Below are 15,587 nucleotides of genomic sequence, written 5' to 3' on the forward strand. Positions count from 1 at the left end.
GACTATAGCTGCCCCCCTCTATCTACCCCCAGGGTAAACACTCCCCTGCAGTGATAGAGGCACAGGACTATAGCTGTCCCCCTCTATCTACCCCCAGGGTAAACACTCCCCTGCAGTGATAGAGGCACAGGACTATAGCTGCCCCCCTCTATCTACCCCCAGGGTAAACACTCACCTGCAGTGATAGAGGCACAGGACTATAGCTGCCCCCCTCTATCTACCCCCAGGGTAAACACTCACCCGCAGCCATGTAGGCCAGGACTATAGCTGCCCCCCTCTATCTACCCCCAGGGTAAACACTCCCCTGCAGTGATAGAGGCACAGGACTATAGCTGCCCCCCTCTATCTACCCCCAGGGTAAACACTCCCCTGCAGTGATAGAGGCACAGGACTATAGCTGTCCCCCTCTATCTACCCCCAGGGTAAACACTCCCCTGCAGTGATAGAGGCACAGGACTATAGCTGCCCCCCTCTATCTACCCCCAGGGTAAACACTCACCTGCAGTGATAGAGGCACAGGACTATAGCTGCCCCCCTCTATCTACCCCCAGGGTAAACACTCACCCGCAGCCATGTAGGCCAGGACTATAGCTGCCCCCCTCTATCTACCCCCAGGGTAAACACTCACCTGCAGTGATAGAGGCACAGGACTATAGCTGCCCCCCTCTATCTACCCCCAGGGTAAACACTCACCTGCAGTGATAGAGGCACATGACTATAGCTGCCCCCCTCTATCTACCCCCAGGGTAAACACTCACCTGCAGTGATAGAGGCACAGGACTATAGCTGCCCCCCTCTATCTACCCCCAGGGTAAACACTCACCTGCAGTGATAGAGGCACATGACTATAGCTGCCCCCCTCTATCTACCCCCAGGGGAAACACTCCCCTGCAGTGATAGAGGCACATGACTATAGCTGCCCCCCTCTATCTACCCCCAGGGTAAATACTCACCTGCAGTGATAGAGGCACAGGACTATAGCTGCCCCCCTCTATCTACCCCCAGGGTAAACACTCCCCTGCAGTGATAGAGGCACAGGACTATAGCTGTCCCCCTCTATCTACCCCCAGGGTAAACACTCCCCTGCAGTGATAGAGGCACAGGACTATAGCTGCCCCCCTCTATCTACCCCCAGGGTAAACACTCACCTGCAGTGATAGAGGCACAGGACTATAGCTGCCCCCCTCTATCTACCCCCAGGGTAAACACTCACCCGCAGCCATGTAGGCCAGGACTATAGCTGCCCCCCTCTATCTACCCCCAGGGTAAACACTCACCTGCAGTGATAGAGGCACAGGACTATAGCTGCCCCCCTCTATCTACCCCCAGGGTAAACACTCACCTGCAGTGATAGAGGCACATGACTATAGCTGCCCCCCTCTATCTACCCCCAGGGTAAACACTCACCTGCAGTGATAGAGGCACAGGACTATAGCTGCCCCCCTCTATCTACCCCCAGGGTAAACACTCACCTGCAGTGATAGAGGCACATGACTATAGCTGCCCCCCTCTATCTACCCCCAGGGGAAACACTCACCTGCAGCCATGTAGGCCAGGCGTACGTAGTCGAAGCCCCTCTCCTCTGGTTCGTACGGGTAACTCTCCACCAGACTCAGTCCTGCAGACAGACACACGTCAATGTTTTCAGGAATCACCCAATAAATGTTTAGGAATTGAAGTAGGTGGACATACAGTCGAGCTGACAAAGTAGTTACAGACTAGGGTTCCTGATCTTTGAACACTGACATCTTCCCTGGCCTTTCCTGTGGTCTCACTATGCAGGCTCCAATAGATACTGAGACAGTTCGTCTCTCCCTGTCCCTCTCTCTCTATCAACCTGTCCCATTCTCTCCTTGTCCTCTCTCTCTCTCTCTCTCTCTCTCGCTGTCCCTCTCTCTCTCAACCTGTCCCTCTCTCTCTCAACCTGTCCCTTTCTCTCCTTGTCCTCTCTCTCCCTCTCCCTGTCCTCTCTCTCTCCCTGTCCACTCTCAATCTCCCTGTCCCACTCTCTTTCAACCGGTCCCATTATCTCCTTGTCTTCTCTCTCCCTCTACCTGTCCTCTCTCTCTCCCTGTCCTCTCTCTCTCGCTCCTTGTCCTCTATCTCTCCCTGACTAGGTGTTATATAGACTGGTACTATAGATTAGGACTAGGTGTTATAATCTCAACATGTAGGACAGACTGGTACTATAGATTAGGACTAGGTGTTATATAGACTGGTACTAGAGATTAGGGCTAGGTGTTATATAGACTGGTAATATAAATTAGGGCTAGGTGTTATATAGACTGGTACTATAGATTAGGGCTAGGTGTTATATAGACTGGTACTATAGATTAGGGCTAGGTGTTATATAGACTGGTACTATAGATTAGGGCTAGGTGTTATATAGACTGGTACTATAGATTAGGGCTAGGTGTTATATAGACTGGTACTATAGATTAGGGCTAGGTGTTATATAGACTGGTACTATAGATTAGGGTGAGGTGTTATATAGACTGGTACTATAGATTAGGGCTAGGTGTTATATAGACTGGTACTATAGATTAGGACTAGGTGTTATATAGACTGGTACTATAGATTAGGGCTAGGTGTTATATAGACTGGTACTATAGATTAGGGCTAGGTGTTATATAGACTGGTACTATAGATTAGGGTGAGGTGTTATATAGACTGGTACTATAGATTAGGACTAGGTGTTATAATCACAACATGTAGGACAGACTGTTACTATAGATTAGGACTAGGTGTTATATAGACTGGAACTATAGATTAGGGTTAGGTGTTATATAGACTGGTACTATAGATTAGGGCTAGGTGTTATATAGACTGGTACTATAGATTAGGCTAGGTGTTATATAGACTGGTACTATAGATTAGGACTAGGTGTTATATAGACTGGTACTATAGATTAAGACTAGGTGTTATATAGACTGGTACTAGAGATTAGGGCTAGGTGTTATATAGACTGGTACTATAGATTAGGGCTAGGTGTTATATAGACTGGTACTATAGATTAGGGTTAGGTGTTATAATCTCACCATGTAGAACAGACCGGTATTATAGATTAGAGCTAGGTGTTAAACAGACTGGTACTATAGATTAGGGCTAGGTTTTATATAGACTGGTACTATAGATTAGGGCTTGGTGTTATATAGACTGGTACTATAGATTAGGGCTAGGTGTTATATAGACTGGTACTATAGATTAGGGCTTGGTGTTATAATCTCACCATGTAGAACAGACCGGTATTATAGATTAGAGCTAGGTGTTAAACAGACTGGTACTATAGATTAGGGCTAGGTTTTATATAGACTGGTACTATAGATTAGGGCTTGGTGTTATATAGACTGGTACTATAGATTAGGGCTAGGTGTTATATAGACTGGTACTATAGATTAGGGCTTGGTGTTATAATCTCACCATGTAGGACAGACCGGTACTATAGATTAGGGTTAGGTGTTATATAGACTGGTACTATAGATTAGGGTTAGGTGTCATATAGACTGGTACTATATATTAGGACTAGGTGTTATATAGACTGGTACTATAGATTAGGGTTAGGTGTTATAATCTCACCATGTAGGACAGACCGGTACTATAGATTAGGGCTAGGTGTTATATAGACTGGTACTAGAGATTAGGACTAGGTGTTATATAGACTGGTACTATAGATTAGGGCTAGGTGTTAAACAGACTGGTACTATAGATTAGGGCTAGGTGTTATATAGACTGGTACTATAGATCAGGGTTAGGTGTTATATAGACTGGTACTATAGATTAGGACTAGGTGTTATATAGACTGGTACTATAGATTAGGGTTAGGTGTTATATAGACTGGTACTATAGATTAGGGCTAGGTGTTATATAGACTGGTACTATAGATTAGGGTTAGGTTTTATAATCTCACCATGTAGGACAGACCGGTACTATAAATTAGGGCTAGGTGTTATATAGACTGGTACTATAGATTAGGGCTAGGTGTTATATAGACTGGTACTATAGATTAGGGCTAGGTGTTATATAGACTGGTACTATAGATTAGGGTTAGGTGTTATAATCTCACCATGTAGGACAGACTGGTGCTATAGATTAGGGCTAGGTGTTAAACAGACTGGTAATATAGATTAGGGTTAGGTGTTATTGTCTCACCATGCAGGACAGACTGGTGCTATAGATTAGGGCTAGGTGTTAAACAGACTGGTAATATAGATTAGGGTTAGGTGTTATTGTCTCACCATGCAGGACAGACTGGTGCAGGCTCCAATAGATACTGAGGCAGTTCTTCTCTCTCTTCATGCCTCGTTTACACTGGCAGCCGTGCAGCGGGGAGGACAGCAGGGCCGTGACTGCGTTCTCACACTGGTTCCTGGCCCCAGGGCCCAGCTTCACACTGCCGTCCCCCGCCACACACTGTCGCAACGTCCGCAGACGAGGGCTGCACCCATCATCACTGGAGCAGGTGTCCCCAGCCTGTAGACAGTCTCTGTCCCTGACCGCAGACACAAATAGGGGGAGCCCTGGGGAAAATAGAAACAGCAGTGGTTAGAGGTCAGGGGTTAGAGTTAGAGGTCAGGGTTAGGGGTTAGGGTTAGAGATCAGGGATTATGGTTAGAGGTAAGGGATTAGAGGTCAGGGGTTAGGGTTAGAGGTTCGATTTAGAGGTCAGGGGTTAGAGTTAGAGGTCAGGGTTAGGGTTAGAGATCAGGGATTATGGTTAGAGGTCAGGGGTTAGAGGTCAGGGGTTATGGTTAGAGGTAAGGGATTAGAGGTCAGGGGTCAGGGGTTAGGGTTAGAGGTCAGGGATTAGAGGTAAGGGGTTAGGGATGAGGGGTTAGGGTTAGAGGTCAGGGGTTAGAGGTCAGGGGTTGGGGTTAGAGGTCAGGGGTTATGGTTAGAGTTCAGGGGTTAGAGGTCAGAGGTTAGAGGTCAGGGTTTAGGGTTAGGACTAGTTTATGATATGTCATCTTTTAGAATGCAGTATAACAGCAGCGGTCAGGAACAGGTCAGTATAACAGCAGGGGTTATGAACAGGTCAGTTTAACAGCAGGGGTCAGGAACAGGTCAGGATAACAGCAGGGTCAGGAAAAGGTCAGTATAACAGCTGGGGTCAGGAAGAGGTCAGTATAACAGCAGGGGTCAGGAACAGGTCAGTTTAACAGCTGGGGTCAGGAACAGGTCAGTATAACAGCTGGGGTCAGGAAGAGGTCAGTATAACAGCAAGGGTCAGGAACAGGTCAGTTTAACAGCTGGGTTCAGGAACAGGTCAGTATAACAGCAGAGGTCAGGATCAGGTCAGTATAACAGCTGGGGTCAGGAAGAGGACAGAATGACACAGAGTAGAGTAGAACAGCCCTGAAACAGAGACCCTACACAGACGCTGTGCCCCAGAAGAGGAAAGAACTGATCCCAGCCATGAAAGCTGCCAGAGCGCGTGAGGACATTGCTTACTTCCGCTATGACAGGCTCATTGTCCACCCTCCCTCCCGGAAGCCTGGAAGGGATGAGAGAGCCAAGCCTGTGGGTTCGTAGCTTTCATTTTTACCTTTATTTAACTAGGCAAGTCAGTTAAGAACAAGCTTCAACCCCACAGCGCGCACACACACACACACACACACACACACACACACACACACACACACACACACACACACACACACACCAACTGATTAATGGGCTACTGAATGTATGTATTTGTTATCTTATTTGTTTGTCTTTTCCATATTATGTCTATTTATTACAAACTTCCCAGGAAAGGGCTGAAAATAGCCCATATTAATATATGTAGCCTTTGAAATAAGGTTCATGAAATCAATAACTTGCTAACATCAGATAACATTCATATATTAGCCATTTCTGAGACTCACTTAGATAATTCATTTGATGATACAGCAGTAGAAATACAAGGATATAACATCTATAGAAGAGACGGGAATGTTTATAGGGGAGGTGTTGCTCTCTATATTCAGAGCCATATCCCTGTAATGTTTATAGGGGAGGTGTTGCTCTCTATATTCAGAGCAATATCCCTGTAATGTGTATGGGGGAGGTGTTGTATATATTCAGAGTCATATCCCTGTAATGTTTATAGGGGAGGTGTTGCTCTCTATATTCAGAGTCATATCCCTGTAATGTTTATAGGGGAGGTGTTGCTCTCTATATTCAGAGCAATATCCCTGTAATGTGTATGGGGGAGGTGTTGTATATATTCAGAGTCATATCCCTGTAATGTTTATAGGGGAGGTGTTGTATATATTCAGAGTCATATCCCTGTAATGTTTATAGGGGAGGTGGTGTTGTATATATTCAGAGTCATATCCCTGTAATGTTTATAGGGGAGGTGTTGTTGTATATATTCAGTCATATCCCTGTAATGTTTATAGGGGAGGTGTTACTGTATATATTCAGAGTCATATCCCTGTAATGTTTATAGGGGAGGTGTTGTTGTATATATTCAGTCATATCCCTGTAATGTTTATAGGGGAGGTGTTGTATATATTCAGAGCCATATCCCTGTAATGTTTATAGGGGAGGTGTTGTGTATATATTCAGAGCCATATCCCTGTAATGTTTATAGGGGAGGTGTTGTATATATTCAGAGCCATATCCCTGTAATGTTTATAGGGGAGGTGTTGTATATATTCAGAGCCATATCCCTGTAATGTTTATAGGGGAGGTGTTGTATATATTCAGAGTCATATCCCTGTAATGTTTATAGGGGAGGTGTTACTGTATATATTCAGAGTCATATCCCTGTAATGTTTATAGAGGAGGTGTTGTATATATTCAGAGTCATATCCCTGTAATGTTTATAGGGGAGGTGTTGTATATATTCAGAGTCATATCCCTGTAATGTTTATAGGGGAGGTGTTGTATATATTCAGAGTCATATCCCTGTAATGTTTATAGAGGAGGTGTTGCTGTATATATTCAGAGCCATATCCCTGTAATGTTTATAGGGGAGGTGTTGTATATATTCAGAGCCATATCCCTGTAATGTTTATAGGGGAGGTGTTGTATATATTCAGAGCCATATCCCTGTAATGTTTATAGGGGAGGTGTTGTATATATTCAGAGCCATATCCCTGTAATGTTTATAGGGGAGGTGTTGTATATATTCAGAGTCATATCCCTGTAATGTTTATAGGGGAGGTGGTGTTGTATATATTCAGAGTCATATCCCTGTAATGTTTATAGGGGAGGTGTTGTATATATTCAGAGTCATATCCCTGTAATGTTTATAGGGGAGGTGTTGTATATATTCAGAGTCATATCCCTGTAATGTTTATAGAGGAGGTGTTGCTGTATATATTCAGAGCCATATCCCTGTAATGTTTATAGGGGAGGTGTTGTATATATTCAGAGCCATATCCCTGTAATGTTTATAGGGGAGGTGTTGTATATATTCAGAGCCATATCCCTGTAATGTTTATAGGGGAGGTGTTGTATATATTCAGAGTCATATCCCTGTAATGTTTATAGGGGAGGTGGTGTTGTATATATTCAGAGTCATATCCCTGTAATGTTTATAGGGGAGGTGTTGTTGTATATATTCAGAGCCATATCCCTGTAATGTTTATAGGGGAGGTGTTGTATATATTCAGAGTCATATCCCTGTAATGTTTATAGGGGAGGTGTTGCTGTATATATTCAGAGTCATATCCCTGTAATGTTTATAGGGGAGGTGTTGTTGTATATATTCAGAGCCATATCCCTGTAATGTTTATAGGGGAGGTGTTGTATATATTCAGAGCCATATCCCTGTAATGTTTATAGGGGAGGTGTTGTATATATTCAGAGCCATATCCCTGTAATGTTTATAGGGGAGGTGTTGTATATATTCAGAGCCATATTCCCTGTAATGTTTATAGGGGAGGTGTTGTATATATTCAGAGCCATATCCCTGTAATGCTTATGGGGGAGGTGTTGTATATATTCAGAGCCATATCCCTGTAATGTTTATAGGGGAGGTGTTGCTCTCTATATTCAGTCATATCCCTGTAATGTTTATAGGGGAGGTGTTGTATATATATTCAGTCATATCCCTGTAATGTTTATAGGGGAGGTGTTGTATATATTCAGAGCCACATCCCTGTGATGCTTAGAGAAGATATTAAGTGTTATTGAAGTGTTGTGGTTGCAGGTTCACTTGGCACATCTAAAGCCTTTTCTTTTGGGGTGTTGCTATAGGCCACCACGTGCTAACAGTCAGTATCTAAATAATATGTGTGAAATGCTTGATAGTGTATGTGATGTAAACAGAAAGGTCTACTTTCTTGGGAACCTGAAAATTGACTGGTTTTCATCAAGCTGTCCGCTCAAGAGGAAGCTTCTCACTGTAACCAGTGCCTGTAATCTGGTTCAGGTTATAAATCAACCTATCAGGGTGTTTACAAACACTACAGGAACAAGATCATCCACATGTGTCGATCACATTTTTACTAATACTGTAGAACTTCGTTCTAAAGCTGTATCCATTCCCATTGGATGCAGTGATCACAACAAAATAGTATAAAATAGTATAAGAGATCATACAAAAGATTTAACTGTGACTCTTATGCTCTGACGCTCGTCAGATGTGGCAGGGCTTGAAAACTATTACAGACTACAAAGGGAGATCTAGACGCGAGCTGCCCAGTGACGAGAGCCTACCAGAAGACCTAAATGCCTTTTATGCTCGCTTCGAGGCAAGCAACACTGAAGCATACACGAGAGCGCCAGCTGTTCTGGACGACTGTGTGATAACGCTCTCGGTAGCCAATGTGAGCAAGACCTTTAAACAGGTAAACATCCACAAAGCTGCAGGGCCAGATGGATTACCAGGACGTGTACTGCGAGCATGCGCAGACCAACTGGCAAGTGTCTTCACTGACATTTTCAATGTCTCCCTGACCGAGTCTGTAATACCCACATGTTTCAAGCAGACTACCATAATCCCTGTGCCCAATGAAGTGAAGGTAACCTGTCTAAATAATTACCGCCCCATAGCACTCCCGTCAGTAGCCATGAAGTGTTTTGAAAGGCTGGTCATGGCGCATATCAACAGCATCCTCCCGGATACACCAGAACCACTCCAATTGGCATATTTTTTACTTTAGTTTATTTGGTAAATATTTTCTTAATTCTTCTTGAACTGCACTGTTGGTTAAGGGCTTGTAGTAAGCATTGTATTTGGCGCCGTTACGGTTTTCTTCCGTCGAAGGAGAGGAGGACCAAAATGCAGCATGGTTATTTCGATTCATGTTTAATATAGGATAAACATGAACAATACAAAAACAATAAACATGAAAACCTAAACAGCCTATTTTTTTTATTTTTTTTATAATTTATTACATTCAATACCATTCATTCTTTACAACTCATAATTTTCATTCATACTCCAATAATGATATTTTAATTTAACTAAAAAATAAAAAATAAAAAAAAACCTCAGGGGAGCATCTTCCCTCCCCATCATCCTACAAACTACCTTTCCCTATCTGCCCGTCCCTAATCTATCCCCTTACAAATCTAAATGACACCCAGCCCTAAACACCCCTTCCACCTCTCCCGGGCAGCATGCTTCCCCCACTTCCTCTCCTCCCTCTTCATCCTCCCCCTCAAATCTCCTTCCACCCTCCTCACTATCCCTTCTACCCCCCAATCTATCCCTGTCTTCACCATGTTCTGCCTGGCTTCCCACAGCCCCCGTTTAAAGAGACTCATGAGAAGCCAGAGCAGAAACCTGTCCCTATCCGTCCCTCTCGCTCTCCCTACACCTCTCTCTAACCTGGCCCACATAAATGCAAAATCCCCTCTTACCAAACCTAACAACACTCGTGCCCTAGCCCATACTACTCCGGCAAAGGCACAGTCCCAAAAGACAAGGCGCACAGTCTCCTCCCTGCCACAAGAGGATCTTGAACAGGTGGGGGATTGCGCCAAACTATGCCGGTACATGATGGAACGTACCGGCAAGCACTTGTGGAGGCTCAACCAATTCAGGTCCTTGAGCCTGTTGTCCAGGCCCCGCGCCTGCACTCCCTCCCAGACCACTGATGAGATGCCCACTACGGACTCCCTGCCTGTCTGACCTCCTCGTACAGGTGCCTGTGATCTAAACCTCATCGGGCAACTTCAACCTCAGGGTGCGCACGCAGCCACTTGGCAGCATGGCCAAAGTGCCACGGCAGCTGTTCCGCCCGAGGACCCGTGTTAGACCACACCATTACGCTTCTCGCCTGATACAAGAAGAACTCCCGCAGGAGGTAACCGGACGGGTGTATCACTGGATGAGCAAGCTCCGTTAACAAGAAAGAAACCAAAAATTGCGTCCAGCTTGAGGGGGAGATGTGGTACCCCCCTACCTCCCTCCCCGATGGGACAGAGCATGCGTGCCCTGGCGACCCACTCGTACCTGCCACCCCACATGAACTGAAAGACAAGCCTCACTAGAGACCTCCTCAGACAAGCCGGCAATGGGTAGATGTACGCCAAATAGAAAAGAGACGGCAACACATCCACCTTTAGGACCAGGACCTTGCCCATAAAAGACAAATACCTAGCCTTCCACATCGCTAGCTTCCTCTGTACCACTGCGATACCCATGTTCCAGTTTAGCGTCGCTGAGCCGGAGGTCTCAAAATGGACCCCGAGAATCCTCAGGGCCCCCTCACAGAGAGATAACCCCCCGGGCACATCCGTTCTACCGCGCCATCTTCTGAAAAACTTAACGGAAGACTTTGCATGGTTCAGAACCGCTCCCGACGCTCAGGTGAAATCCCCAATGATGGCAAGGGACCTTGTCAGGCACGAGTCCTTGCACAGCAGCAAGGAACTGTCGTCGGCATACTGCGTCATCTTAACACGCAGCCCACCACTTCCAGGGATCAACAAGCCTTCCACCCCTGTGTCTGCCCTAATGGCAGCCCCCAGAGGCTCCATATACAGAATGAAGAGCAGAGCCGAGAGTGGGCACCCCTGCCTGACCCCAGACGAGAGGTCAAAAATGTCACCCAAGTGACTATTTACACTAACTCGGCACCCCGCTCCAACATATAATGTATGAATCCATCCTATGAACTTCTCCCAAATCCTAATCGACCTAACACTCTGAATAGAAAATATCTATTCACGCGATCAAAGGCTTTCGCCTGATCTAGCGCTGCTACCATTAAAGGCAGGCCTCTATCTTCAACCCAAGCGATGGAGTCCCTGATTAACTATAGGTTCTATCTAATAGAGCGGCCCTCTACCCCGCACGTCTGATCCTCATGGACGACGTAGGGAAGGGCTGTGCGCAACCGGTCTGCTAAAACCTTTGGAAGTAGCTTGTAATCTACGCACAGCATGGTCAACGGCCGCCAGTTGCCAAGGTTTGTTACTTCCCCCTTCTTATATAAAAGTGACAGCACACCAACAGCCATTGATCCCCCCGGGACCCCCGTCTCAAGGATGGCCTTCAAGACTTCGAGGACCATTGGTCCAAGTATACCCCAAAACTTGAGATAAAACTCAGCCGGCAGCCCATCCATCCCAGGCACCTTCCCTTTTCCCATCCTCCTAAGAGCGCTCTCAACCTCTTCTAGTGAGATCTGGGCCTCCATCACTTCTCTAATGTCCTCCGGCAAACGCCTGGACAAGTGTTCTAAAAACACAATTCCCTGCTCTACATCTATTTCCCTTTCCTTAAATAAACCTTGAAAATTATTAGTTGTCACCCTGACCATTTCCTCTGGTTTTCTAACTATACTACCATTTTCTTCCCTAACGCCATGCATTACCTTCCTACTCTGTCTGGCCCTAACCGACTTAAAGAACATAGCAGAACAAGTCTCATTGTGTTCTAGAAAGCCACTATGCGCACGCTCCAGGAAAGCTTGAGCCTTCCACTCCTGCAACTCCCTGAGCTGCGCCTTTAGGGTTGCGGATCTCTCCCAGTCAAACGACCCGCTGAGGTTGCCTGCCTCGTACTCGAGTTCAATTAACCTTTGGATACGATCCACCTCCCTCCTCTCCATCCACCTCCCTCCTCTCCTCCCTTTTTTTCCTCTTGCAATACCCTATTATAAAAGCCCTAATCCTCACCTTAACTAATTCCCACCACTCTAACACCCCCTCACACATGGACCTGAGGCCTTCAAGCCTCAAAAAGAAACCAAAACAAACGTCAACAAAAGCCTGCTCCTCCAGCACATCCCGATCTAACTTCCAGTACCCCCTACCAAAGAGAGACTGGCGACCCCACCTGCAGGAGCACCCCGTCGTGATCCGAAAAGAAAACAGGCAACAGCCGCCCAGACAACTTACCCAAAGACCTGGGTACAAAAATATAGTCGAGCCTCCTGGAGTTGCGCCATGTAGGACCGGCCATTGCCGGAGTAGTGTGCAGGCCACCATCAACCAGACCATGGCAAGCCATTAGCCCAGTGATGGCGCCTGCACCGCTATCCCCCCCTATTCCTAAATCTCTATTAAAATCCCCCCCTATCACTAATTTCCTATTTGTGACACACAGGGGCTCCAGACAGTCCATCATCTCCCTCCTGTCTGCCACCACCTGTGGCCCATACACCACCACTAATCTAAATTTACAATCCCGTATCGTGACATCCACCCCCATAACCCTCCCCTGCATCACCACAAAAGAACCCTCCACTTTTACCTCCCTGTGCCCACACAAAATCCCTACCCCCGATGAGTGCACCCCCCCAATACCCCAAACCGACTCCCCCGACTCCTTCTTAAACCTACTAACATCCCCTCCATCCCTCAGGTGAACCTCCTGTAAAAAACAAAAATCAAACCCCAAATAACTAAATTACCGCCCTCCTCTTAACAAAATCCCTTAAACCCCTTACATTTAAACTAACAAAAGTCAAATTAGACCCCATGAAAGAATAAAATAAAAACATGTAATACACTCAAATACTAAACCCAGACAGAAAAAAACAAAAACAGGAGACTCACCCGATGCTCCCCTGCTCTATATCTACCGGTGATAACACCATCCGTACTCCCGACGTCCCCCCCTCTTCCTCCATCTCACCAACCCAGGATGCAGGAATAGTGTTTGGCTCCAGGGTGCCCTGGTTTGGAAAAAAATAGGGGAGGCTAAGTCCCCAAACAAAAAACTCCCCACCTCCTCCTGTACCCAGTCCTGAGTCTTGTTAGGTGTGTCCCCACCCAACAGAAGTTGAGGGCCTGGGGAAACCAGCAGCAACCCAGAGGTTTCTCCCACCCCCATCGCTCTCTTGGCCATCCCCTCCCTCTCACTGTCGGCCAATCGCACCCTCCTCTTCATTCTCTTCTTTGGTGATGGCAGCAGTGGAGAGATACCACCCTCCCCCCCGCCAGCTCCTCCACCATACCCCTCATCTCTTCCACCAGGGCACTTTCCCCCCACTCCACTTTCTCTTCCACCGTCTCCTTCTCCACCACCCCTCCCTCGCTTTCTTCTCTCTCATGCTCCTCCACTCGCTTGCCTTCTTCCGCCGCTTTTCCTGGTTCTCCTACTCCCGTGCCTTCCGTTTCCTTCTCTCTTCCATCCCCCGCTCCTGCTCCCCCCCCCCCCCCCCCAGCCACAGACGCGTATGACCTCTGACGAGCCGGGCACCCCCGCCACAGGTGTGCTGACGAGCCACACCCGTGGCACGCCTTAGGCTCGTCACAATCCTTCGCCTCGTGCTCCCCAGATCCACAAAATCTGCATTTTCTTGCGCTGCACGAGGCGAAGATGTGGCCATAGGCCATACAGCGCCTGCAAAATGGAGGCTGACGTGCATAAAACAACATCCCCCTGTCAGCCCCCAGGGAGAACATAGCAGGAGGATGGAGGTTGCCACCATGACCCTTTGGGTCCTCCCTGAGGAGGGCCTGGAAGCCTCTCCTCCCATTCCAAAACCCAAGGGAGTCTTTGAGGTGCCTTGTTGAGGAGACATTATCCATGTATCTCCCCAGAAAGGCCCTCACCTCTTCGTCCTTAACGTATTTGTTATAAATGTTGACAGCTACAACCCTAAAGTTGTTCCTCGCCAGGCTTGTTATTTCATAGTGGCACATCGGCCTCTCACCTCCCACTGCTCTTGCCCTTCTCAGGATATCATCATGTTTCTCCTCTGTATTTAGTGCCACGTCGTATGCTCCCTCCAACGAGTTGCCTTGGAAGCAAAACACGTCCTTCACCGACAGCTTTAGAATCCCCATCAATATTATCCTTCCAAAAGTTTCCCGTCCTAAAGGCTCCAACTCCTTTTCCTTCCAAGCAAACCGAACCGTGTTGGCCAGCCCAATCCCAGGGACCGACCGACAAAACAAGAAGAAGAAGAAGAAGAAGAAAAAAAAAAGTGACTGAGCCTATACTGGTGCAAACTAACACAGAGACAGGAACAATCACCCACGAAACACTCAAAGAATATGGCTGCCTAAATATGGTTCCCAATCAGAGACAACGATAAACACCTGCCTCTGATTGAGAACCACTTCAGACAACCATAGACTTTTCTAGACAACCCCACTATACCACAATCCCAATACCTACAAAAACCCCCAGACAAAACACAACACATATTAAACCCATGTCACACCCTGGCCTGATCAAAATAATAAAGAAAACACAAAATACTAAGACCAGGGCGTGACAGGCGCATGTGACAAATAAAACAGGTGTAGACCTTACCGTGAAATGCTGAATACAAGCCCTTAACCAACAGGTGGAGACCTCACTGTGAAATGCTGAATACAAGCCCTTAACCTTACCGTGAAATGCTGAATACAAGCCCTTAACCTTACCGTGAAATGCTGAATACAAGCCTAACCAACAGGTGGAGACCTTACCGTGAAATAGATGGTGGTGTAGATGAGGCTGGGTCTAGTCATGTTATGGATGAGGCTGGGTCTAGTCATGTTATAGATGAGGCTGGGTCTAGTCATGTTATAGATGAGGCTGGGTCTATTCATGTCTAGTCATGTTATAGATGAGACTGGGTCTAGTCATGTTATAGATGAGACTGGGTCTAGTCATGTTATAGATGAGGCTGGGTCTAGTCATGTTATAGATGAGGCTGGGTCTAGTCATGTTATGGATGAGACTGGGTCTAGTCATGTTATAGATGAGACTGGGTCTAGTCATGTTATGGATGAGACTGGGTCTAGTCATTTTATGGATGAGGCTGGGTCTAGTCATGTTATAGATGAGGCTGGGTCTATTCATGTCTAGTCATGTTATAGATGAGGCTGGGTCTAGTCATGTTATGGATGAGACTGGGTCTAGTCATGTTATGGATGAGGCTGGGTCTAGTCATGTTATAGATGAGGCTGGGTCTATTCATGTCTAGTCATGTTATAGATGAGGCTGGGTCTAGTCATGTTATGGATGAGGCTGGGTCTAGTCATGTTATAGATGAGGCTGGGTCTAGTCATGTTATGGATGAGGCTGGGTCTAGTCATGTTATGGATGAGGCTGGGTCTAGTCATGTTATAGATGAGGCTGGGTCTAGTCATGTTATGGATGAGGCTGGGTCTAGTCATGTCTAGTCATGTTATAGATGAGGCTGAGTCTAGTCATGTTATAGATGAGGCTGAGTCTAGTCATGTTATAGATGAGACTGGGT

The 15,587-nt window shown here is 46.5% G+C and overlaps 1 protein-coding gene across 1 annotated transcript in view; it reads right to left on the reverse strand.

The window, feature by feature from the left end:
* The window catches only part of LOC110514564 (GDNF family receptor alpha-4-like), a 178,018-nt gene extending 164,290 nt beyond the window's left edge, over nt 1-13,728 (reverse strand). The window contains exons 1-3 of the mRNA XM_090209746.1: nt 13,581-13,728; nt 4,236-4,517; nt 1,538-1,618 (exon numbers count right to left, since the gene is read on the reverse strand). Of these exons, the coding sequence (XP_090065872.1) occupies nt 1,538-1,618; nt 4,236-4,517; nt 13,581-13,728 (511 nt within the window). The remainder of the gene's footprint in view (nt 1-1,537; nt 1,619-4,235; nt 4,518-13,580) is intronic.
* Nucleotides 13,729-15,587: the final 1,859 nt, after the last annotated feature.

Source organism: Oncorhynchus mykiss, chromosome 19, assembly GCF_057628025.1.
Source record: "Oncorhynchus mykiss isolate SJ-2025 chromosome 19, ASM5762802v1, whole genome shotgun sequence".
Lineage (NCBI taxonomy): Eukaryota > Metazoa > Chordata > Actinopteri > Salmoniformes > Salmonidae > Oncorhynchus > Oncorhynchus mykiss.